The sequence below is a fragment of the Melanerpes formicivorus genome, unplaced genomic scaffold (assembly GCF_026170545.1).
Source record: "Melanerpes formicivorus ecotype bairdi unplaced genomic scaffold, bMelFor1.0.p_v2 SCAF_4, whole genome shotgun sequence".
Classification (NCBI taxonomy): domain Eukaryota; kingdom Metazoa; phylum Chordata; class Aves; order Piciformes; family Picidae; genus Melanerpes; species Melanerpes formicivorus.
In genome coordinates, this window is record NW_027142356.1 from 34,763,593 (window position 1) to 34,789,901 (window position 26,309).

General features: G+C 47.7%; 1 protein-coding gene across 1 annotated transcript in view; it reads right to left on the bottom strand.

The window, feature by feature from the left end:
- LOC137440954 (amyloid beta precursor protein binding family B member 2-like) overlaps positions 1–26,309 on the bottom strand; it is a 227,163-nt gene that overhangs the window by 119,797 nt on the left and 81,057 nt on the right. Inside the window, exon 3 of the mRNA XM_068137760.1 lies at positions 15,396–15,505. Within this exon, the coding sequence (XP_067993861.1) occupies positions 15,396–15,441 (46 nt within the window). The 5' untranslated portion in view covers positions 15,442–15,505. The remainder of the gene's footprint in view (positions 1–15,395; positions 15,506–26,309) is intronic.

Sequence of the window (26,309 nt, forward strand, 5' to 3'; positions counted from 1 at the left end):
AAAGCAAATCCCAGCTTTCTAATTAAAATCTTCTTCTAATTCTAATCACCTGTGCCAGGAGACCTGCACTCAGGCACCCCTCCAGAGGCAGACTGTGCTCCTGCTTGGGCAGCTCCTCACACTGCATGGCCACCACCAGAGAGAATGCTACTGGCACAGAGCAGAGAGTTCCTCTGTCTTCTACTGAAAAGTGAACACTAACAAACCAGCAGACCAGGAATCACTGAGCTCATATATTTACTCTTTCCCAGAAGTAAGGCACTGGAGCAGGTTGCCCAGGAAGAGGCTGGAGGCTCCAAGCCTGGAATTGTTCAAAGCCAAGTTTGATTGGGCATTGAGCAACCTGGTCTAGTAGCAGGTATCCCTGCCCATGACAGGGGGCTGGAACTAGGTGATCTAGTATCATAGTATCAGTCAGGGTTGGAAGGGACCACAAGGATCATCTAGTTCCAACCACACTGCCATGGGCAGGGACACCCCACACTACATCAGGCTGGCCAGAGCCTCATCCAGCCTGGGCTTAAACACCCCCAGGGATGGGGCCCCAACCACCTCCCTGGACAACCCATTCCAGGGCTTCACCACTCTCATGGGGAAGAACTTCCTCCTCACATCCAGCCTGAATCTCCCCACCTCCAGCTTCATTCCATTCCCCCTAGTCCTATCACTACCTGAGAGTCTGAGAAATCCCTCCCCAGCCTTCCTGTAGGCCCCCTTCAGATACTGGAAGGCCACAATGAGGTCACCTCGGAGCCTTCTCTTCTGCAGACTGAACAGCCCCAACTCCTTCAGTCTGTCCTCATAGGAGAGGAGCTCCAGCCCTCTGATCATCCTCCTGGCCCTTCTCTGGACACCTTCCAGCACCTCCTGATCCCTCTTGTAATAGGGGTTCCAGAACTGGATGCAGTACAGTTGGGTCTGTTGGGTCCTTTCCAACCCAAACCATTCTATGATTCTGTATCTCAGCTAAAATATGGAAGCTTTTAAGGCCAGGCTGGATGGGACCCTGAGCAACCTGATCTAGTGTGAGGCATCTCTGCCCATGGCAGGTTGATCTTTGAGGTCCTTCCAAGCCTGATAATTCTGTGTAAAATAGGTCAACTCTAGTAAGCTGTAAGTGAATAAAAATAAGCTATGATAAGAAAAAATTGAACTCTGGTGAAAAACTAAGAATAAATTAGGGTATTCTCAGTAGTGAGAACAATAACATCATTAGTGATTAAGGACAGTTCATTAAGTAGATCTGTCACAGCAACTCATTAATGTTTTAGCTTGCTTATTTTGTAATAAATCAGTCTCAGCTGCATACTTCTAACCTGCAGGTAAAGATTGATTCACTTTCACCACCCTAACAGGTTTAACACAAAGCATGATACCCATGCATGATAACATGGAGGTTGTTGGGGCGCCATCCCTGGAGGTGTTTAAGAGCAGGCTGGATGAGGCCCTGGCCAGCCTGATCTAGTGTGGGGTGTCCCTGCCCATGGCAGGGGGATTGGAACTAGATGATCCTTGTGGTCCCTTCCAACCCTGACTGATACTATGACACATAATGCATGATAACCATAAGATAACCATGACAATACAAACACTATAACTTGCACGGCTTTTACTGAGGCTTTCCAATCTTGACATAAAGCTAACAGAGCTAGGAGGAGGAGAGGGAAAATGCCATTGCAAACAGAAAACACTGCATGACCAAGTTGTTTTTACTTCTAATCATTCTAGAAAGTTCTTCACAGAGAGAGTTGTTAGCCATTGGAATGTGCTGCCCAGGGAGGTGGTGGAGTCCCCGTCCCTGGAGGTGTTCAAGAGGGAACTGGACATGGCACTTGGTGCCATGGTTTAGTAGTCATGAGGTCTGTGGTGACAGGTTGGACTTGATGATCTTTGAGGTCTTTTCCAACCTTATTGATTCTATGGTCTATAGGCAGCTGAATAGAGAGTTGATTCAAAAAGGCACTGTTAAAACCAAAATGAAGTGCTTCGCTCTTTTCCATGTATAAATGCAAAATAAAAGTGAAGCATGGGCCTGGAAAGACGAAGAAGGGAAAGAAGAAGAAGAAGAAAAGTTTCACATATTTGCATAGCAGAATCTTTTAAAGGACATCTGACCTGGAAGTACTTCTGACATGGCTCACGGGGCGTCAGCAATGCATCAGGAACTAGATTATAATTTGAAATCTGAAAAGAGGGATCAGGGAAGAATTAAAACCAAAGGAAAACACAAAACAAAAATACCACATTTAAGAAGCTCCCAAGAGGCGTTAAGCATTCCAAACAAGGCTCAGGATGTGACAGCAAGGGGCTTTTGAGCTTTCAGTGATATCTGAGGGTCATTAAGGTATAGGGGAGGCTCGACTGCAGCAAGAGCCTGGAGAAGAGGAGGCTCAGGGGTGACCTCATTGCCCTCTACAACTACCTGAAAGGTGGTTGTAGCCAGGAAGGGGTTATTCTCTTCTCCCAGGCAACCAGCACCAGAACAAGGGGACACAGTCTCAAGGTTTAGACTCAAGGTGAGGAGGAAGTTCTTCACCGAGCGAGTCATTCGTCATTGGAATGTGCTGCCCAGGGAGGTGGTGGAGTCACCGTCCCTGGAGGCGTTCAAGAGGAGATTGGACGTGGCACTTGGTGCCATGGTCTAGGCATGGGGTCTGTGTTGATAAATTGGACTCAATCATCCTCGAGGTCCTTTCCAAACTTAGTTATACTGTGATACTGTAATGAGAACACCTCGTTAAAAATACCTATGGCATTTTTCTTAATGGACATTTTACTAGCAGCACAGCTTCAACAGTATTCTCCAACTCTGACCAACATACTGTAGCAACAATGTCATGGCATCAGAAAATCTCCATGTATTCTTTAGGCTCTCTACAACTACCTGAACAAGGTTGTAACCAGGTGGGGGTTGGTCTCTTCTCCCAGGCAACCGCCAACAGAACAAGAGGACACAGTCTCAAGCTGCACCAGGGGAAGTTTAGGCTGGATGTTAGGAAGAAATTCTTCACAGAAAGAGAGACTGGCCATTGGAATGTGCTGCCCAGGGAGGTGGTGGAGTCACCATCACTGGAGGTGTTCAGGAGGAGGCTTGATGGGGTGCTTAGTGCCATGGTTTAGTTGTTTAGGTGGGTTGGATTGGTTGATGAGCTGGACACGACGATCTTGAAGGTCTCTTCCAACCTGGTCAGGTCAGGTCAGGTCAGGTCAGGTCAGGTCAGGTCAGGTCAGGTCAGGTCAGGTCTATTCTATTCTATTCTATTCTATTCTATTCTATTCTATTCTATTCTATTCTATTCTATTCTATTCTATTCTATTCTATTCCCCAGCTACAGCTTAATGAGGGAAGTCCAGCAGTGTTGGTAAAAAGCAGCACAGCAGTCAGGCACGTTCACATGATCATCTGCAGAATGAGATCCAGTATGTGAAACTAAGAAGGACAATCTGCAGGGTTGGTCCCACAGGAGGAAATCATAAAAAGCAAGTTAGCCAGACAAGATCCTCTCCAGGACCCCTTCCTGGCCATCTTCTCCTAAGTAAACCATATGGCCTTAAAGCCTCTGGTTTGGCTGTGAATGACACATGCTGGGGAAAAGGTATTGCTATGCACTCAGGACTATTTCTGTCACTGTGTCTAGGAAATAAAGGAAAGAAATAACACAAACTCTTTAGTAAAGCAAATGTCCTTCTCTCAAAGCCAGCCTGGATGTGTTCCTGTGTGGCCTGCCCTAGGTGGTCCTGCTTTGGCAGGGGGGTTGGACTCAATGATCTCTGGAGGTCCCTTCCAACCCCTAACACTCTGTGATTCTGTGACTCCTGCAAGGGTATCTGCTGAGCAAAACACATTTAATGACAAACTGATGCCATGGGGCTACAAGCCTCAAGTTCTTTGTCTCTACTTAAAGCAGCTGGAGAGAAAGCCTCCACTGCACAGTGCCTGAAAGTCAACACCAGCGAACTCTCTCCACCTCAAAAGGTGAATCACAATACTAAAACATTAATTATTAAGTATTCTAACATGCTGTCTCCTGTCTCACACCTGCACCTGTTCTTCAGCTAGGGCCAGCTAAATGATAGGTAAACAGATGTCAGCCCAAAGCATCCTAATAAAGTCTAGATTTACATCCTGAAGGTAGCTGAAATCAGACTCAAGATGAGAAGCTTTCTTAAGGTCAGGTGTCATCGTGCTTCTTCTTGCCTATTTATCTACTTACACATGTTCCAGGGAATGTTAGACTCTCTCAGAAGGGAAAAGGAAGGAAAACCTTTGAAGGAGGTGCTGTGGTAGATCAAAGCAGCCTATCATGTCCCTATGGTTTTCCTCTTGCTGCTCCCTCCAGCAATGACATCTCTGATGGACAGAGTTTAGAAGCTGGAGAAAGAAAGCTCAGCAAAGCCAGGAAAGCAAATTCCAGCGGTGGGCAGAGCAGTTTTGGGAATGCAACAGCAGGAAAGGAGCAGGACTGCAAGCAGCCTCACATGAGCTCTCAAACAGATCTGCAGGCTCCCCCACACAAACCCTAGAACTGCTGAGGATGGGAAGGACCTCTCAAGTCCTACCTCCCTGCCCAAGCAGGGAATCACTGCTGCTCTTTCCAATCTACCCTGGCTCAGTCCTCACATCAGCACAAAAATCACTTCAACCTGCTTGCTAAATGCAGCTTCTTCCATTTCCAGCTCCTTCTGTTTCATCTAGTCCTAGAGAAATCACCACCTGGTAACCAGCTTTCTGTCCTGGCTCCTCTATTCCCAAGAGGCAACCTGCCAGCCCCTGCTGCCACCAAAATGCTGGTTTTCCTTTCAAGGCTAATCACTCTGCCAGCTGACTGCACCAGCCCAGCAGCAGTGCTGTCTCTGTTCAAGTGATGCTCTTATTAATGGAAATCCATAATGCTGATCTGTCTTTAAATAATGCAATTAAGGAAAAAAAACCAACTTCAGATTCTCCAATGAGGTCTGGCACTCCAGTGGAGTTTAGGCTTTCCCCTTTGCCATTTTCCCCTTCCCATCCAGCCAAATTCCTCATCCATCAAAAGTTCAGAAAGAGATGCCTCTCAGAATCAGATTCTAACAGCCACAGAGGAAGGAGAAAAACAATAAAAGTAATAATGACAGAAAGAAACAGGCTAAATCCATTGCTCCCTTACTTAGTAATCTCTTGAAGGGCACATCTAAGTAATGAGTGTGTATATGACTGACTGACACTCTGCTGCAGACAGCCTGGGTCATCTTATGTGACTGGAGTATCCTCAAATCAAGTGATCGCTTGGAGAAACAAGGAGCTGCCCTTTCATTTAAACAGGGTATAGCCATGACATGCAATCAGGACTAATCCTGCATTTAGGAAGGGAAAAGCCAGGATGGCATACTAAGTCTTTCCCTAATTCAATTTTCTTCCTTTAATTAGATTTGCCCCCCCTGTGTGGAATGGAATAGTCTGGCAGGCAAAGCCAGTGTTGTCACAGCAAGAAGATGGAGTGTGTTTTATCTGTTGGCTACTGACAAGCACAGCTAATAAGACCTTCTGTCACCAGATCTATACATTCACAGCCACGTTTGCTAAGTAAACCTCAGGCTAATCCTGCTGTGTAAATGAAACCCCTGAGCCTTAACATTCTTTTCTTACTCAATCCATGTATAAATTACTCAATCTCTACAATAAAGATCACACCTCAGACTTATTTGAGAATTACAAACAACTGCTTTAAATGTCTGTATTAATAGAGAGCCCAAGCATGAACTTTCATAGAGGAATAGAATAGAATAGAATAGAATAGAATAGAATAGAATAGAATAGAATAGAATAGAATAGAATAGAATAGAACCAAACCGAACCAGACCAGGTTGGAAGAGACCTTCAAGATCATGGTGTCCAACCTATCATCCAACACCACCTAATCAACTAACCCATGCAACCAAGCACCCTGTCAAGTCTCCTCCTGAACACCTCCAGGGATAGTGACTCCACCACCTCCCCGGGCAGCCCATTCCAATGGGCAATCACTCTCTCTGTGTAAAACTTCCTCCTGACCTCCAGCCTGAACCTCCCCTGGTGCAGCCTGAGACTGTGTCCTCTTGTTCTGGTGCTGGTTGCCTGGGAGAAGAGACCAACCTCTGCCTGTCTACAACCTCCCTTCAGGTAGTTGTAGACAGCAATAAGGTCACCCCTGAGTCTCCTCTTCTCCAGGCTAAGCAACCCCAGCTCCCTCAGCCTCTCCTCATAGGCTTGTGTTCCAAGCCCCTCACCAACTTCGTTGCCCTTCTCTGGACACAACCTTAAAGATCACCTAGTTCCAACCCCCTGCCATGGGCAGGGACACCTCCTACTCTATCAGGTCTCTCAAGGCCTCATCCATCCTGGCCTTGAACACCTCCAGGGATGGGGTATCCACAACCTCCCTGGACAACCTGTTCCAGGTTGTCCTTACTTTACTTGAACCCTTACTGTACAGAATTTCTTCCTAATATCCAGTCTAAATCTGCCCTCCTGAAGATTCAATTCCTTCATTTTCTTCTACTCAGAGACACAAACTCAGAAATTGCAACTTGAACTTCTGCCACCAAGGTGACCAATGAGGCAAAAGGGAGTTGGTCTTCCATATCCTTCAACTCCAATCTTGTGTGCCATCCAAAACTCCTAAATCTGAAGGCAAACAAAGAGTAATCAAACCTGATGAGACTTACCCAAACTACATCACGATGCCATGTGAAAGACAAGCTGTCTCAGGGAAATAAAGGTAACCAAAATGCTTTGGAGGACAGGCACTCTGCCCACCTGCTTAATGGAGCGACAGGAAGGAATCGAGGCCGTGCACTTGGCACAACAAATGACTTTGCCTGATTCAGACTGGGTTCAGAGCAGGGATTTTTCAGCCCCACATAAATTTAACTTGGATCATTTGACAGCTCCTAAATCAGTAAGCAGAACCATTCCACAGATAATCGATTCCTTAACAGGGTTAAGGAAACCCACGAGGTCCAGCACCAGCGTTCCAGCTGTCCCTAATGGCAGCAGCCCAATACTGAGCTCTTTGACAGGGAGCAGAAGCAGCAAAGAGATGAAGCATAGGTCACAGCATTACTAACAGAAGGAGCAAAAATGTTAACTAAGCCCCTCTCACTTGCAATGGAGGGGATGAGTTCTAGCACAGAGGTTGTGCTGAACAAAAGACACAAAAACCCTCCAGTAAAACCCAAAAACCCTCAACCAACCAAAAACTCAACCCACACAAATTAAAATAAGCAATTGGGGAAAAAAAAAGTACTGTTATTTACCAGCTCCCACACATCTTGTCCATGCCCTGCAATCTGCAGCCTGCAAACATTTGTCTGGGCCCCTCAGTTTAAGAAGGACATTGAGACACCTGAAAGTGTCCAGAGAAGGGCAACGAGGCTGGGGAGAGGCCTTGAGCACAGCCCTATGAGGAGAGGCTGAAGGAGCTGGGGTTGCTTAGCCTGGAGAAGAGGAGGCTCAGGGGAGACCTTATTGCCATCTACATCTTCCTGAAAGGAAGTTGTAGGCAGGTGAGGGTTGGTCTTGTCTCCCAGGCAACCAGCACCAGAACAAGAGGACACAGTCTCAAGCTGTGCCAGGGGAAGTTTAGGCTTGAGGTGAGGAGAAGATTCTTCCCTGAGAGAGTCATTAGCCATTGGAATGAGCTGCCCAGGGAGGTGGTGGAGTCACCATCACTGGAATTGTTTAAAAAGAGACTGGATGAGGCACTTAGTGCCATGGTTGATTGGGTGATAGGTTGGACTTGATGATCTTGAAGGTCTTTCCCAACCTGGCTAATTCTGTTCTATTCTAAAAAGCCATGCACAACCCCAAGAAGAGTTACAGCTCCAAAGCACTCTACCTCTAGCTTCACCACAAGGAAGAAATGGACCTGCCAGAGGCCTGGATAGGGGTGCAACTTAATTATGCTAAGAAATAAAACCAGAAGTGCCAAGATGTATTCCAAGTATGCACAGCTCTTCAAGAGAGCTTTTATCTGCAGGCTTCACGTTAGCTCCTAGATGTGGAAACCAGCACACGTTCTGGGGCTTCACCAGGACCACCCAAAAAGCCTTGATGAATGTAGAATTTTACTGAGAGGCTTCTGCATGGTGAAGAGAGTCCTCCTTGGGGCTCAGGGTGTCTTTTGGGGTGACTTTCCATTGCTCTGGAAGTGGCTCCAAGCCACAGAGCCACTCCTTGGTAGTTTTTCACATTAACTCATCTTGGGCTATTGATAGCAAGGTAATTGCTGGCACTGCATTGCAAGACTGGGAGTTTGGGGATTTTCCTGCTAGTTATAAAGTCACCACTTTCACATCTGGTTCTTTATTTCACTGCAATGAAGCAGAGAGAATAGTTTAATTGTCAAGGTAGTTAGGTTATGGTTGGACTCAAAAATTTTGAAGGTCCTTTCCAACCTCAGTGATTCACACAGCACTTACAGGATGGCCAAGGGATCAGGCCTAGCCAGCATGGATTTAGGAAGGGCAGGTCCTGCCTGACCAACCTGATCTCCTTCTACGAGCAGGTGACTGCCTGGTGGATGTGGGGAGGCCTGTGGATGTAGTCTACCGGGACCTCAGCAAGGTCTTTGACACCGTCCCCCATAGCAAACTCCTGGCCAAGCTGTCAGCCCATGGCTTGGACAGGAGCACACTGCGATGGGTTTGGAACTGGCTGGAGGGCCGAGCCCAGAGAGTGGTGGTGAATGGTGCCACATCCAGCTGGCAGCCAGTCAGTAGTGGAGTCCCCCAGGGATCAGTGCTGGGCCCCATCCTCTTTAACATCTTTATTGATGATCTGGATGAGGGCATTGAGTCTATCATCAGTAAATTTGCTGATGACACCAAGCTGGGAGCAGGAGTTGATCTGCTGGAGGGTAGAGAGGCTCTGCAGAGGGACCTCGACAGGCTGGACAGATGGGCAGAGTCCAACGGCATGAGATTGAACACATCCAAGTGCCAGGTTCTGCACATTGGCCACAACAACCCCATGCAGTGCTATAGGCTGGGGTCAGAGTGGCTGGAGAGCAGCCAGGCAGAGAGGGACCTGGGGGTGCTGGTTGATGGTAGGCTGAACATGAGCCTGCAGTGTGCCCAGGTAGCCAAGAGGGCCAATGGCATCCTGGCCTGCATTAAGAACAGTGTGGCCAGCAGGAGCAGGGAGGTCATTCTGCCCCTGTACACTGCACTGGTTAGGCCACACCTCGAGTCCTGTGTCCAGTTCTGGGCCCCTCAGTAAAGGAGGAGGTTGACTTCCTGGAACGTGTCCAGAGAAAGGCAACAAAGTTGGTGAGGGGCTTGGAACACAAGCCCTATGAGGAGAGGCTGAGGGAGCTGGGGTTGCTTAGCCTGGAGAAGAGGAGACTCAGAGGTGACCTTATTGCTGTCTACAACTACCTGAAGGCGGGTTGTAGACAGGCAGATGTTGGTCTCTTCTCCCAGGCAGCCAGCACCAGAACAAGAGGACACAGTCTCAGGCTGCGCCAGGGGAGGTTCAGGCTGGAGGTCAGGAGGAAGTTTTACACAGAGAGAGTGATTGCCCACTGGAATGCGCTGCCCCGGGAGGTAGTGGAATCACCATCACTGGAGGTGTTCAGAAGGAGACTTGAGAGGGTGCTTGGTTGCATGGGTTAGTTGATTAGGTGGTGTTGGATGATAGGTTGGACACGATGATCTTGAAGGTCTCTTCCAACCTGGTCTGGTCCATTCTATTCTATTCTATGAAAGACTTGTCAGCAGTTTCACTAACAACAGCTCCTTGCAATACCACTCTTTTGGTAGCTCAAGAGACACAGGCAGAGCAGGGATTTGAGTGTTCCTGGAGGGAAATCAAACCCCAAGTTTATAAAATCAACCCTGCTCCCTCTGCCCTCAAGTAAATTGAATTATTTATAGGAGCAGCTCCAGCACGGGGGATGACAAGGAAGAATCAAGACTGAAACCTCTCTCCTTTGCAGTCCTTCCTGAGAGAGACATTCCATCCTGATCCTTGATCTACAAACATTTACTCAAACCAGGCTTTTCCCAAAAAGGTTTACTTGGAAGACAAGAGAACTAAAAATCATCCCCCATCAGAAGGTTCTGTACTAAAACTCCAGTCAGCTCTAATAATTCTACTGGCAGAATTGTAGCAATAAATCCTTCCAGATGCACCCTAGTCTGAGTTGTTTTTGCAGAAGTGATACCAAATAGTTCAAACATGTAAGAAAACCCCACCTCTGCCTGCCACAGGTCAAGAGGATGACTTAGGGCAGAAAGGGCTGGTCATGAAGCTTGAGGACCAAGCAGGTCCCATCCCCCTGGTAAACACTGACATGCCACCACAGGATGGCACCTCCACCCTGCCACATCAAAGGTCAACAAGTGCCACAAGTACCACCCACAATTTCCTGCAGTTCCTCACTTCCAAAGTGTCCCAAAAGGAAGCACTTTTCCCCCCCTTTCCTTTTTGAACAGCACTCTCACAACACTTCATATTATTATTGTCATTATCATCACCCTTCCTGAGCATTAAATGCCAGCAGGATGGCCATGGAACCAATTCCAGTTTCTCTGAATTGCTGTGCTCAGATTTCAAACATGTGCAAAACACTACAGCTAACTAAAATAAGTGAAGATTCTGCTGGGGACAGGCTATGAATAGAATCATAGAATCTTAGGGGTTGGAAGAGACCTCTGGAGATCATTCAGTTCAACCCCCTTGCCAGGACAGGATCACCTAGGGCAGGCTGCACAGGAACTCTGATCCAGATGGGTTTTAAAGCCTCCAGAGTAGGAAACTCCACAACCCCTCAGGGCAGCCTGTTCCAGGGCTCCAGCACCTCACAGTGAAGAGGTTTCCCCTCATGTTGAGGTGGAACCTCCTGTGTTTCAGCTTGTACCCACTGTTCCTTGTCCTATCACTGGGCACCACTAAAAAAAGCCTGGCACCTGGAGAAGAGAAGGCTCTGAGGAGACCTAATTGTGGCCTTCCAGTATCTGAACAGGGCCTACGAGAAAGCTGGGGAGGGACTTTTGAGGGTGTCAGGGAGTGATAGGACTAGGGGGAATGGAGCAAAACTAGAAATGGGTAGATTCAGATTGGATGTTAGGAAGAAATTCTTCACCTTGAGGGTGGTGTGACACTGGCACAGGTTGCCCAGAAAGGTGGTGGAAGCCTCATCCCTGGAGGATTTTAAGGCCAGGTTGGATGTGGCTGTGAGCAACCTGATCTAGTGTGAGGTGTCCTTGCCCAAGGCAGGGGTGTTGGAACTGGCTAATCTTTGAGGTCCCTTCCAACCCTAACAATTCTATGATTCTGTGAAAAGGAAAAACCACCTCCAACAAAACAGTACATGAGAAAGTGTTAAGTCAGGACAAGCAGCGCTAGGGAAACACCCATGTCTGCTTTGCTTCTTGTCAGTAATCAAGGGAGATCACTGCTCTTTAATGTCACTCTGATTTGAAAGTCTAAACCAGCACACACCTGCTGAAGCCACAGCATTCAATCTGACATTTTAAACACCTTGCAGTTTCTTCTATCTTCAGCATTTGTATTTCAAATATATTTCCTAGCACTGGGCTTCAAACAAGCTGTTTTCCACTCAAATTGTTATGTGTTTCCTTGGATACAAACCCTTCTGCATTCTCCTAACACCATGCACTATTATATTCATTAACTTTATGAAATCATTCAACCAACACCATCCCTGGAGGTGTTCAAGAGGGGATTGGAGGTGGCACTTGGTGCCATGGTCTAGTCATGAGGTCTGTGGTGACAGGTTGGACTCGATGATCTCTGAGGTCTCTTCCAACCTTAGTGATACTGTGCAAGAGTTGTTGTCTTAAAGGGTTGACACATTCTCTTGCTGCTAAAGCTGCAATACGACTGCCATACTCCACACAGACCTAAGCCTGCCCTTCACAAGACTTTATTTAGGTAGATATAGACAGAAGATAAAAGTCAGGGACTAAGGCTGAAAGCTGCACCAGGTCCTTAATGGGAATAGAATAGAATAGAATAGAATAGAACAGAACAGAACAGAACAGAACAGAACAGAGACCAGACCAGGTTGGAGAAGAACTTCGAGATCATCGAGTCCAACCTATCACCCAACACCATCTAATCAACTAAACCATGGCACCAAGCACTCCATCCAGTCTCTTCCTAAACACCTCCCGTGATGGTGACTCCACCTGGGCAGCACATTCCAGTGGCCAATCTCTCTTTCTGGGAAGAACTTCTTCCTAACATCCAGCCTGAACCTCCCCTGGCACAGCTTGAGACTGTGTCCTCTTGTTCTGGTGCTGGTTGCCTGGGAGAAGAGACCAACCCCCACCTGGCTACAACCTCCCTTTAGGTAGTTGTAGACAGCAAGAAGGTCTCCCCTGAGCCTTCTCCAGGCTAAGCAACCCCAACTCCCTCAGCAGCTCCTCATAGGGCTTGTGCTCCAGACCCCTCCCCAGCTTTGTTGCCCTTCTCTGGACACCTTCCAGCAACTCAACATCTTTCCTAAACTGAGGGGCCCAGAACTGGCCACAGGACCATGGATGTGAAACACAAAGGGTGAGACGGTGCAATTCCTCATTATTGATGCAAAGAAAACAAAAGCCAAATGATGCATTTCACCAGCACTTTCCCTGGGATCTAATCTGCTATCAGAGATTTCATTATGATCCACATTTCCCTGAGACCGGGCAATTTCAATGCCATTATTGTTGGCTATCCAAAGCACTTATTATGTTCAGCACAGGGAAGTTGCACAAATCACACAGGAACAAAACAAAAATGAAAACAAGGCAAGTTTCCTGGCTTAGAAACCCTGACAGGTTAAGGAAAGGGAAAACTTGGTTTAACAAAAGCATAGAGCAAGCATGAAGTAGAGATTTTGATATCTCTGTCCTCAAACAGAGAACGCTTTGGCACCAATTGATTCTGACGTAAGTTTGGGCCCCAGCAGATGATGTGACCCCCAGCATTTCTCCAAGCAAACAATTATTCCTCTTCTTCACTCTCACTAACTGCTCAGCTAGACAACAGGAAAAACATCCTGGGCTCTTCTGGTAAGAATTTAGTGCCCATTACTTGTTCTCTCTAGGTAGTCATGGGAAAGACTTGACTACCTGCTACCTACTGCCTCAAACGGTCACACTGCCTCTACACTAGATCATTTTAAAGCTCTGAGCCCCCAGCCTAGCCATGAGATGTGGGTATCACGCTCTGCAGTACACCTTTGAAGGCTAAATTTAATGTCAAGTGATCCAAACCTATCAGCCCAATTCTGCACTGCAGCACTAGACCACCAGAGACCTGTCAAAACTGTAACAACCATTTCTGCCCTTTGTTATAGTAGAGACAATATCCTGAAACTAATACCCAAGACAAACTCTTTGGAAAAGTAGTGTCTAAGCTGGCTCTAATGCATCATTTTAACACTCATCTTCATGACATCTATAACCAGTCTGCAGCAGAGAGTAAACTTGTTTTATGCCTTCATGGGATGCAACCAAGCACCCTGTCAAGGCTCCTCCTGAACACCTCCAGTGATGCAGGTGGTGGAATTGCCATCACTGGAGGTGTTCAGGAGGAGACTTGACAGAGTGCTTGGTTGCATGGGTTAGTTGATTAGGTGGTGTTGGATGATAGGTTGGACATGATGATCTTGAAGGTCTCTTCCAACCTGGTCTATTCTATTCCATTCCATTCCATTCTATTCACCTAGGAAACCCCACAAAGTCCATTTCTGAATATGAGACCTCACCCTGCAGTTCCTCATGGCTGATGGCAAAGCCACCACAAGCAGTCCCTGTCCTGTCCCAGCTGTAAGCTCTCACTGCAGTTTACTACTTGCACCAGCCAACACAACCATGTGTGGAACTGGATGCCTGAAGTGATTGAGTGAAAGAAGTCTGTAAAGGAATAGAAAGAATGGCACAGAAGTGAGAGAGCTTCATGAGCTGGCTTTGATACCAAGAAAAGCCACATGGGATCACGTTCTTCTGCTACAGCAAAACCAGGAGCAAATACAAAAGCTAACCTACCACAGCTCCACCTCAGCAGCCTGAGGGATCAACAGAAAGGGCATGAGGACTGGCAGCAGCCTTCTGGAGTCAGGGCACTACCCCACACAGCTCAGGAGGGAAGGTCACGTCAGCACATTTCACACAGCCCACACCGAGGAACCGCTGTGGTGTGGCGGCTGCCATCTGCCCTAGCCTGAGAGATGTTCTGCTTACTCAGGGGAAGCTGCAGGTGATACATTTTAAGGGTTGCCTTTGCACTTATGGAAGGGATAATGTAAAATAGGCCCAACAGGATATAATTCAGAGGAGGAAAACCAACATGAATAATACTGCACTCAAGCACATAAATTATCTGGAGATGGTAGCTGCTGTTGCGAGCAACTAAAGCTACAGTGCACAGGGACATTTTAGGCTAAGCTCAAGTAATTTGTTAGTTTGAAAACATCTGGTGCTAAAAATGTGGGATAGACAGGAAAACAAATAGCATCTAAACTCTTGAACCCTATTAATAAATGAAGTTGGAGACCTTGAACACAAAACAGCACAAAAACACTGCACACTGCAGTAGACTTGAGCAAGCTAACCATGTGAGCTTGCAGCCCAGAAGGCAACTGTGTCCTGGGCTACATCAAAAGAAGTGTGACCAGCAAGACAAGAGAGATGATTCTGCCCCTCTGCTGTGCTCTTGTGAGACCCCAGCTGGCCTCTTCTGGTGCTCCCAGTATAAGGACATGGAGCTGCCAGAGTGGGTCCAGAGGAGGGCCATGAAGATGATCAGAGGACTGGAGAACCTCCTCTATGGAGACAGGCTAAGAGAGCTGGGCCTGTTCAGCCTACAGAAGACTGTAGGGAGACCTTATCCAGAGGCCTTCCAGTACCTGAAAGTGGACCTAGAAGAAAACTGTGAAGGGATGTTTTACAAGGGCCTGTAGAGATAGGATGAGGGGGAATGGATTTAAGCTCAAGGAGGGTAGACTTAGACTGGATATTAGAAATTCTGGGGGCAGTGAGGGCAGTGAAACACTGGAATGGGTCATGGATGCCCTCCCTGGAGGTATTCAAGGCCAGGCTGGATGAAACCTTGAGCAGTTTGGTCTAGTGGAGAGTGTCACCGCCCATGGCAGGTGGGTTGGAACTAGAGCATCTTTAAGGTCCCTTCCAACCCAAACCATTCCATGAAGTCAGACTGCAAGCCACTTTTTAAAGTTCTAGAAAACACCTTTGCAGCTTAACAGACAAATCAATACATTCCCCATTTGGGTACACACAGAGGAGAGCTGGCATCGATTGGAATATGTCAGCATCCTTCATCAACACTGTTTCAAAATTTATAAACTTAGCAGCCTTCAAAAGCAATAAAGCCACAAATAAATTAAGAGCAGTTGCATACATACATGAGCTGCTTGGCCGATAGTGAGCCCCTGGGTACCTCCTGCCCATAGTGCCAGTCAGCACATTACCGCCCGCTGTCAGCTGCTTTCAAAGCACAGATCGAAACGCTTAACTGAGGGAGAAGAAGAAAAAAAAGAGGTGAAGATTTAGTGTAACAGCTGTATCTTTTTCATTAAAATGCTAATGACCCCCACAAATTTCAGGCTAACTACACCTATAAATTATTCATGGCCGTGTTGTCAGAGGAGATGAACTGTTGCGCTACGCACGCGGCGCCAATTCATTATTAGCGCTTGGCCTCCATTAATAAGCTTGCATAAATTTGAAGGCACAAAGAAGCCTTGGGTCAGACAGTAGCTTCTTTTGGCCCCTGATCCAGGCAGAACAACAAACTCTGCAAGAAAGAGTCTGCTTTTGGCCTTAAATACAGTTGGCCAGTAGGTGAGATTTAATAACCAGGTCAGGCGATCATTCAGCAGCACGTTCAGGAACAGCCTGCAAAACTTACCTGTGCTGTATAACATTTGAGTCTATCCCTAAAAACCAAAGTGTCTCTACAGGAATGCAGGTGATTTACTTGTGTATCAGTTTGCTTGAAGCATCAAAAACCCAAACACATTAGGAATAGTGTGGCCAGCAGGAGCAGGGAAGTCATTGTGCCCCTGGACTCTGCACTGGTGAGACCAAACCTTGAGTACTGTGTCCAGTTCTGGGCCCCTCAGTTTAAGAAGGACATTGAGACACTTGAACGTGTCCAGAGAAGGGCAACAAGGCTGGGGAGAGGCCTTGAACACAAGCCCTATGAGGAGAGGCTGAGGGAGCTGGGATTGTTTAGCCTGGAGAAGAGGAGGCTCAGGGGAGACCTCATTGCCCTCTACAACTACCTGAAAGGCGGCTGTAGCTGGGAAGGGGTTGGTCTCTTCTCCCAGGCAACCAGCACCAGAACAAGGGGACACAGTCTCAAGCTGCGCCAGGGGAGGTTTAGACTCGAGGTGAGGAGGAAGTTCTTCACCAAGCGAGTCGTTCGTCATTGGAATGTGCTGCCCAGGGAGGTGGTGGAGTCACCGTCCCTGGAGGTGTTCAAGAGGAGATCGGACGTGGCACTTGGTGCCATGGTCTAGTCATGGGGTCTGTGTTGATAGGTTGGACTCGATGATCCTCGAGGTCCTTTCCAACCTTAGTTATACTGTGATACAAAAGAAATGCAGGGCACATCTTGCCGGTCAGTGTGGAACCACAAACCCAAAAGCTTAATTAAATGTTTCTGAATGTGTCAAATAACTTGTCCAAACTCCTCTGGTCTCCATCTATGTCCCTCTATTTCTTTCCTCACCATAAGATTTTTCACCTCATTCATGTTTATAAATATGTAAAGGGTGAGTGCCAAGAGGATGGAGTCAGGCTCTGCTGGGTGATGCCCAATGACAGGACAGATGTAATTCAACAGGGGCACAGGTAACTTTTTCAATCCATACCCTTAGCTGCAGGAAGGAATACTGAAAGGAACAGGACAGCAGGTGTAATTAACAAGTGGCTCAGAGGCTGGTGCCACCAACAGAATTTTGGGGGTTTTGATCTTGGGGAACTTCCTATGGCACCAGGTCCGCTGGCAACAGATGGAGTACATCTGTCCCAGAGGGGCAGAAAGATCCTAGCACATGAGAACAGCCTAGCCCACAGAGGGAACAGGGGTTTAGGAAGGGAGTTGGTAGGACTCACTGACAGGTCTTCAAGCTAGATTTGAAAGGGGAAAGGGTTGAAACCAGTCCCTTCAGACAGGAGACTGAGGGTGGTAAGCAGGAGTCAGGGGTGAAACCAGCAGCCCAGCTGAAGTGCATGTACACTAATGCATGAAGTATGGGCAACAAACAAGAGGAGCTGGAAGCCTTGTTACAGCAGGAAAGTTATGATGTAGTCACCATCACAGAGACGTGGTGGCACGACTCCATCATATTCCAGCAGTCCTGGCTCACTGGAGAGGTCCCAGAGGACTGGAAGCTGGCCAATGTGGTGCCCATCCACAAGACGGGCTGGTTGGATGAGCCAGGGAATTACAGGCCTGTCAGCCTGGCCTCAGTGCCAGGCAAGATCATGGAACAGGTCATCCTGAGTGCAATAACACAGCACTTAGAGGATGGCCAAGGGATCAGGCTCAGCCAGCATGGATTTAGGAAGGGCAGGTCCTGCCTGACCAACCTGATCTCCTTCTATGATCAGGTGACTGCCTGGTGGATGTGGGGAGGCCTGTGGATGTAGTTTACCTCGACCTCAGCAAGGCCTTTGACACCATCCCCCATAGCAAACTCCTGGCCAAGCTGTCAGCCCATGGCTTGGACAGGAGCACACTGTGATGGGTTAGGAACTGGCTGGAGGGCAGAGCCCAGAGAGTGGTGGTGAATGGTGCCACATCCAGCTGGCAGCCAGTCACTAGTGGTGTGCCCCAAGGATCAGTGCTGGGCCCTGTGCTCTTTAACATCTTTACTGATGATCTGGATGAGGGCATTGAGTCCATCATCAGTAAATTTGCTGACGACACCAAGATGGGGGCAGGAGTTGATCTGCTGGAGGGTAGACTTGTCACAATGTCCCTTTTCCACTGATTCTTTCAGTAGAGAAATGTGACAGGATTTCCAAGCCACCTTGAACTTTTTTCCCCCTCTGTATTTACCACCATGAAACATAACCACAATGGAGAAGATGCAGTCCTCTCCTCTCTGCTCTTTATCACATTTGTGTTGTGATTCCTAAGAAGGGATTCTCACTTTCCACCCTGCCCCTCTTCCTGAAGGCTTCCTCTTCAGACTTGATTGATCAGTGAATGCATTTTCCAGAGATGCTTTGTTGCTTTTTCCCCTCCTTTCCTTCCTTATTTCTGAAAAGGAGCAGTGAGGGGGAAGCAATGGTCTGCAAATGAGGCACAACAGCAGAGATTTATTGCATGATGAGAGCTGACTCAAGGGGCCTCCAGGTAAAAATAGAGTAATTAGCCTAATATCATATGGCTAAACAGCTCCTGCTCCACCAGCACCATTATTGCAGCCATCCCAGAGATGGGGGCAAGACCCTCACCAGCCAAGATACCACACAGAGGAGCTCAGCCCCAGTGAGGAGGCCCAGCCAGCACCCGTGGATGATACTGGAGTAGTTGTCAATCCTGGTCCTAACAACCGGGGGGCCACCAGGCCCCCCGGCCTTTGTAGTCACCACCACCATCACCCAGTGTGCACCATGGGCACTCACCAGTGATGAGAGGAGGATCCTCAGCCCAGATGGGCTCAGCTTGGGGCTGCTGCCTCTCCTGGCGGGGATTAAATAGGGGAGTGGGTGGGGAGGGCCAAGTGGCCACACCTGGGGTGGGAGGAGACCCCAGTAGAGGCCAGGTGCTCTGGGTTGTGAGGGGAAAAAGGGCTGGGTGAGGGACCATTAGGGTGTCAGGTAATGACAGGACTAGGGGGAATGGAAAAAAAGGAAGTGGGTAGATTCAGATTGGATGTTAGGAAGAAGTTCTTCCCCATGAGGGTGGTGAGACACTGGCACAGGTTGCCCAGGGAGGTGGTGGAAGCCTCATCCCTGGGAGTTTTTAAGGGCAGGCTGGATGTGGCTGTGAGCAATCTGATGTAGTGTGAGGTGTCCCTGCCCATGGCAGGGGGGCTGGGACTGGATGATCCCTGAGGTCCACTCCAACCCCAACAATTCTATGATTCTAAAACAATTCTGCAGTTTAGGAAGAAATTCTTCCCAGAAAGAGAGATTGGCCATTGGAATGTGCTGCCCAGGGAGGTGGTGGAGTCACCGTCCCTGGAGGTGTTTAAAAAGAGACTGGATGAAGCACTTAGTGCCGTGGTTTAGTTGATGAGATGGTATTGGGTGATAGGTTGGACTTGATGGTCTTTTCCAACCTGGTTAATTCTGTGATTGTGTGACAAGGGGCAATGGGTGGAAGTCAAAGCATAGGAAATTCCATGGAAACATGAGATAAAATGTGAGGGTGACACTGGAACAGGCTGCCCAGGGGGGTTGTGGAGTCTCCCTCTCTGGAGATATTCAAAACCCACACAGGTTCATTCCTGAGTGATTCCTAGGTGATCCTGCTCTGGCAGGGGGGCTGGACTGGATGATTGTTTGAGGTCCCTTCCAACCCCTAACATTTTGTGATTTTATATTAAAGTACAGCTTTCAGCTGACTTTCAGCTTTGTCTTTCTCTTAGTCTAGCTGAACAGCCTTGACTATTGTTCACACCAACGAGAGCATTCATAGCTCCCAGATGCCTCCCAACACACAGTGCTGTCAGCTGTGCAGTTTATAACGATGCATTTCCTTTTATTTCATTCTCTCCTTTGCAGAACCAAAAAAACCCCAATGGATTCTGGGAAGTGTTTTCCTAATTCTTTAAGGGACTTGTAGTGTCTCAGGCTGCAGTCACAAGCACAAGCTTGTCTTAGAAACATCAGCACACAGATGAAATTGAAGAGACTTCCACAGACACATCGGATCCCTGAGTGAGCAGAACACCAGCTTAGCCCTGAATTAGACAAGCTGTTCATCCATACAGCTCTCCAGTGAGCTGCCAGCACACCTGAACACTCCACATAAAGATGTATTTCCAGCAGGATCAGGGTGGTTGTACTAGTACTACTGGTAGCTAGTGAAGGCAAGAATAGTGTGGCCAGCAGAAGCAGGGAATTCATTGTGCCCCTGTACTCAGCACTGCTTAGGCCACACCTTGAGTCCTGTGTCCAGTTCTGGGCCCCTCAGTGTAGGAAGGACATTGAAACACTTGAACGTGTCCAGAGAAGGGCAACAAGGCTGGGGAGAGGTCTGGAGCATAAGCCCAAGTCTTTTAGGTATTAGGTTTTAACCTGCTCATTCACATTTGTGTTTGAATACATGTCCTTTCTTTCTGTTTATTTTTAAATTATTATCATTATTCTGCTGCAAAATTGCTTTTAAAAGGCTTTCTAGTTATTTTTACATATTTGCTGTTAAATTTAGAATAGAAATAGAAATAGAAATAGAAATAGAAATAGAAATAGAAATAGAAATAGAAATAGAAATAAGAAATAGAAATAGAAATAGAAAATGAAATAGAATAGAAATAGGAATGGAATGGAATGGAATGGAATGGAATGGAATGGAATGGAATGGAATAGAATAGAATAGAATAGAATAGAATAGAATAGAATAGAATAGAATAGAATAGAATAGAATAGAATAGAATAGAATAGAATAGAATAAGCCAGGTTGGAAAAGATCTTTGAGATCATTGAGTCCAACCTATCATCCAACACTATTTAAACCATGGCACCAAGCACCCCATCCAGTCTCTTCCTAAACACCTCCAGTGATGGTGACTCCACCACCTCCCTGGGCAGCACATCCCAATAGCAAATCTCTCTTTCTATGAAGAATTTCTTCCTAACATCCAGCCTAAACCTCCCCTGGTGCAGCTTGAGACTGTGCCCTCTTGTTCTGGTGCTGGCCACCCAGGAGAAGAGACCAACCCCCACCTGGCTACAATCTCCTTTCAGGTAGTTGTAGAGAGCAAGAAGGTCTCCCCTGAGCCTCCTCTTCTCCAGGCTAAGCAACCCCAGCTCCCTCAGCCTCTCCTCACAGGGCTGTGCTCCAAACCCCTCCCCAGCTTTGTTGCCCTTCTCTGGACACATTCCAGCAACTCAACATCTTTCCTAAACTGAGGGGCCCAGAACTGGACACAGGACTCAAAGTGTGGCCTCAGCAGTGCTGAGTACAGGGGCAGAATGACCTCCTTGATCCTACTGGCCACACTGTTCCTGATACAGGCCAGGATGCCATTGGCTTTCTGGCCACCTGGGCACAAAAATGATCCTTCTGCAGGAAGGATCCTTTAAAACTATACCCACACAAATGCACATACAGCCTTATGGTTTCTCTTCAGGAAATGTTCTGATTTGGCTCTGCCTGAAGAGTATTATTTTTTTTTTTGTCCTTTTTCTGGTAACCTTCCCTGATTTGCTTCAGGTGACCAGCCCCAGGCTGCAAGCAATTACAGACAAGTAGGGAAACAAAACCTGAGCACTACCACTGCATACCTGCCACCCAGGGGAGCACCTGAAAGCTCTACCCACTTCCCCCCCCCATGCTAAGTCTTTTCTAGGAGCTGTGGTGCCAGAGCTACCAGCTACTCAGCATCACACATAATGAGGGCATAAATCATCTTGCAGAGACATCTGCCATGACTTTCAGCTGAGGCTGTCATCTTCCTTAGCCCTTTTCCTTACAGAGCTTCTTTTGTTGCTGCTTTTACATTTCTTAGGTTTTTGGTAACTGCTAGGTAAGTTTCATCCTGCTGGTGTAAACATTTTGAAACCACTGAAAACAAACAAACCAACTCCCCTAAATTCTGCTGCTTTATTTTTAATGAGTTTGCCCATGGAGCAGGCAGACAGCAGCAAGTCTGCTTGAATTAATTCTATTGTCTTTTGTTTGAGGACAAAAAAAACCTCATAGTCCAACCTCCCTATTTTTAATGGCCATCAAACCTCTTTTGGGGGGAGGGTTGCCTACATTTACTTGTTCATACATGCTGCTGCTTATAAGGGTGTGAAATGACCAGCTGACTCCTTGACCTTATCTGCTTCTCTACAAGCAGTGTTTGCTCTAAATATATATATGTGTGTGTGTGTGTTCAATCACAAATGTAAGGATGTTCATACTGCTGTTATAATCTTACACAATGGATTGCCAGCCCCTACCCTACTGTGCCCAAGAAAAAGGATATGGGAAAAAAAAATGAGATGACTGCAAATTACCCTACAGAAGTCATCCAAGTGTGACTGACTACATCACTCAGTGCTTGCAAGGCACAGTTACACACAGCAGGGAAAGAAAAAGGGTTATTGCATGACGTCTCTCAAGGGACAAGTACTGAAGAAATGACATTCCTGTAGTCTCTGGGTGATATTCTGACAAACAACACAATCCCACCTTTAAAGCCTTGCTCTGAATACCAGGAAGCAGCCCTGTTAGGGAATGGGGGAAAGGAATGCCTCGGATTGTTTCAAAAACCACACTCAGGGCCCACAGGTCCTGTACAGAACAGGCTCCCTACAGCAAAGGGCTCAGGCACAGACTTAGGAAAATGTGTATTGAAAAGTCAGCTTGTAAGGCTGGTGGATGGCTCATTTTCAGACCAAGTGGAGTACTGAGGAGAGAGACTTGGGGTTGCTGGGGGAGGAGAAGCTCAACATGAGCTCTCAGTGTGCACTTGCAGCCCGCAAAGCCAATCAGATCCTGGGCTGCATCAGGAGAAGTGTGGCCAGCAGGGCAAGGGAGGTGATCCTCCCCCTCTGCTCAGCCCTGGTGAGACCCCACCTGGAGTACTGCCTCCAGTTCTGGAGCCCCTATTACAAGAGGGATGTGGAGGTGCTGGAAGGTGTCCAGAGAAGGGCCACGAGGATGAGCAGAGGGCTGGAGCACCTCTCCTGTGAAGACAGACTGAAGGAGTTGGGGCTGTTCAGTCTGCAGAAGAGAAGGCTCTGAGGTGACCTAATTGTGGCCTTCCAGTATCTGAAGGGGGCTACAGGAAGGCTGGGGAGGGGCTTCTCAGGATATCAGGTAGTGAGAGGACTAGGGGGAATGGAATGAAGCTGGAGGTGGGGAAATTCAGGCTGGAGGTGAGGAGGAGGTTCTTCCCCATGAGAGTGGTGAAGCCCTGGAATGGGTTGTCCAGGGAGGTGGTTGGGGCCCCATCCCTGGAGGTGTTTAAGCGCAGGCTGGATGAGGCTCTGGCCAGCCTGATCTAGTGTGGGGTGTCCCTGCCCATGGCAGGGGGGTTGGAACTAGATGATCCTTGTGGTCCCTTCCAACCCTGAATGATACTATGATACTATGATACTGTAACCAGCTATGGGATGTCCAACACAGAAGAGACATAGAGGTGCTGGAGCAGGTCCAGAGGAGGGCCACAAAGATGATCAGAGGGCTGAAGCACCTCTCCTATGAAGATAGGCTGAAAGAACTGGAGAGGAGAAGACACTGGGGAGATCTTATAGCTACATTTTAATATCTGAAGGGGACCTATGGGAAGGCTAAGGAAGGATTGTTTAGAAGGGCTTGCCGAGATAGGAGAAGGGGCAATGGTTTGAAATGAGCAGCATAGGTTGAGGTTGGACCTTAGGAGGAAGTTCTTCACAGTGAGGGTAGTGAAATACTGCAACAGGTTGCACAGGGATGTGGTTGAGGCCCCATTCCTGGAGACATTCAAGATGAGACTTGATGCAGCCCTGGGCAGCCTGGTCTGGTGGAGTGTCCCTGCTGACTGCAGGGGGGTTGGCCAAGGTGACCTCTGAGGGTCCCTTCCAACCCAATGCAATCTGTGAATCTGCAAAGGTGCGTTTGTGTCCACACACCAATCCTGTACATACCGCACACACAATGCTAACGTGCTGCCCACACTTAACTGCTGCTCGCTTTGCTGCATTCCACCAACCACCTGCAGGATGAAGTTAGCAAAACACAATTTAAAGCAGCAAGCCAAGGGCACAGCCAAGCCTTCAGGAGTTGTGCTGCTGATTCCTGCAGGCACCTACAGAGACTGCACCTCCACTCTCCGTGCCGGGAACAGCTATCGGATGTGGATCTCAAGCCAAACTGCCTACTGCAGAAAGTATAATGCTGTCCACTAGCCAAATATCTCCTACCACTGCAAGTGTGACCTCTTTTGAGGTCATTAATGATTCAGCCAGGGGAGGTTTAGACTGGATGTTAGGAAGAAGTTCTATACAGAGAGAGTGATTGCCCATTGGAATGGGCTGCCCGGGGAGGTGGTGGAGTCGCTGTCATTGGAGGTGTTCAGGAGGAGACTTGATGGGGTGCTTGGTGCCATGGGTTAGCTGTTTAGGTGGGTTGGATTGGTTGATGAGTTGGACACAATGATCTTGAAGGTCTCTTCCAACCTGGTTTATTCTATGTAATTCTATGTAATTTATCTAATAACTACCACCTTAGAAAAAAATAAAACAAAAGGATATTGCCATTCCAGGGATTCTTTTGATTTTTTAAAGAAGCCTTCTGCTACCCAAGAGACTTCTCTGCCTTTTCAGTTCTCTCTGGGAGCAGGCACGTCCAGGAGGTTACACTTTCCCACCACCCGCCTTTGCTGAGAGGCAGGAAACCACCCAGCTCACCAAAGCACTTGTTCCCTGCTCACTGGCACGGGATGAAAGCCTTCCTGAACTGGAAGGCCAGCCACAGCCCCATGGCCAAGAGGAAATCCTGTCTGCACTCCAGCCCTGCCACGCTGGCCATGGGCTTTTCCATACCTGGACCTGTCTGGGATGCAGTGTAATCCAGATAGCAGACATGCTCAGAGACTTGGTAAGTCCTGTCCTGCCCCAAAAAGCCTGGTGACTCCACCATTACTCCTTCCAACAAACTCACAGTTCTTCACAAACAGAGAGAGATTGGCCCATTGGAATGTGCTGCCCAGGGGACGTGGTGGGAGTCACCATCACTGGAGGAGCTTAAGAGGAGACTGGGATGGGGCACTTAGTTCATGGTTAGTTGATTAGATGGTGTTGAGTGATAGGTTGGACTTGATGATCTCAAAGGTCTTTTCCAACCTGTTTAATTCCTTTCCCTTCCCTTTCCCTTCCCTTTCCTTCCCTTTCCTTCCCTTTCCTTTCCTTTCCTTTCCTTTCCTTTCCTTTCCTTTCCTTTCCTTTCCTTTCCTTTCCTTTCCCTTTCCTTTCTCTTCTTTCCTTTCCTTCCTTTCCTTTCCTTTCCTTTCCTTTCCTTTCCTTTCCTTTCCTTTCCTTTCCTTTCCTTTCCTTTCCTTTCCTTTCCTTCCCTTCCCTTCCCTTCCCTTCCCTTCCCTTCCCTCTCCCTCTCCCTCTCCCTCTCCCTCTCCCTCTCCCTCTCCCTCTCCCTCTCCCTCTCCCTCTCCCTCTCCCTCTCCCTCTCCCTCTCCCTCTCCCTCTCCCTCTCCCTCTCCCTCTCCCTCTCCCTCTCCCTCTCCCTCTCCCTCTCCCTCTCCCTCTCCCTCTCCCTCTCCCTCTCCTGTCAGTTAATGAAATAAGGAAACAAAAAGCTCTTTTTACATCTTTGGGGGTTGGACTAGATGACCTTTGGAGGTCCCTTCCAATTCAAACTCTTCTGTGATTCCACAAATCTTTCTAGAAGGGAGCTACACAAAGTGCCTCTATAAAAGACCACCAGGAATTGGTGTGCTACTGAAATCCTTCTGAAAAAGTCACTTGCACTGAAAATTGTCAAGATTTTTTTAGCCAAAGTGCTTGCTCAGTGTCACCTTTCCTCAAAAACAATGGCCACCAGAGACAGCCAAATCACACAAGACAGGATTTGGAGTTGTGGTTAAGTAAAAGAGCATTGAAACCCATGTCTAGCATACTGAGATAAAACTTTGGCCAGCTTTCTTGGATGTTGAATGGTACATGGAGATCTCCCACCCTGCATCTAGATGCAGCCTCATACTAGTGTCAGTCACTAAAATCTCTTGCATAAAAAGCCAGGAGAGCAGATGTGGGACAGGCTCTTTGATTCTCTCCTCACAGCTAAAGATAACACACACTGGGAACAATATAAGCATATTCCTGGGTGCCTCCCTCCCTCTCCTGTCACAACCCATCCTGCATTACAGCACAAAATGTTCCTAGGTGCCATGTTTTCTGAGACAAAGCAGTGGAAAGGATTCTCAGCATCCCAAAAGAGAAACGTCTTAACAAGACATGGTTCATTGTCACATCAGAGGCCTGCACCTGGGCAGGAGCAACACCATGCATCAGTACAGGTAAGGGGCTGCCCTGCTGGAAAGGAGCTCCACAAAGACCTTGGAGTCCTGGTTAATAATAAGCTATCATGGGACAGCAATGTGTCTTGGTGGCCAAGAAGGCCAATAGTGTACTCAGGTGCATTAAGA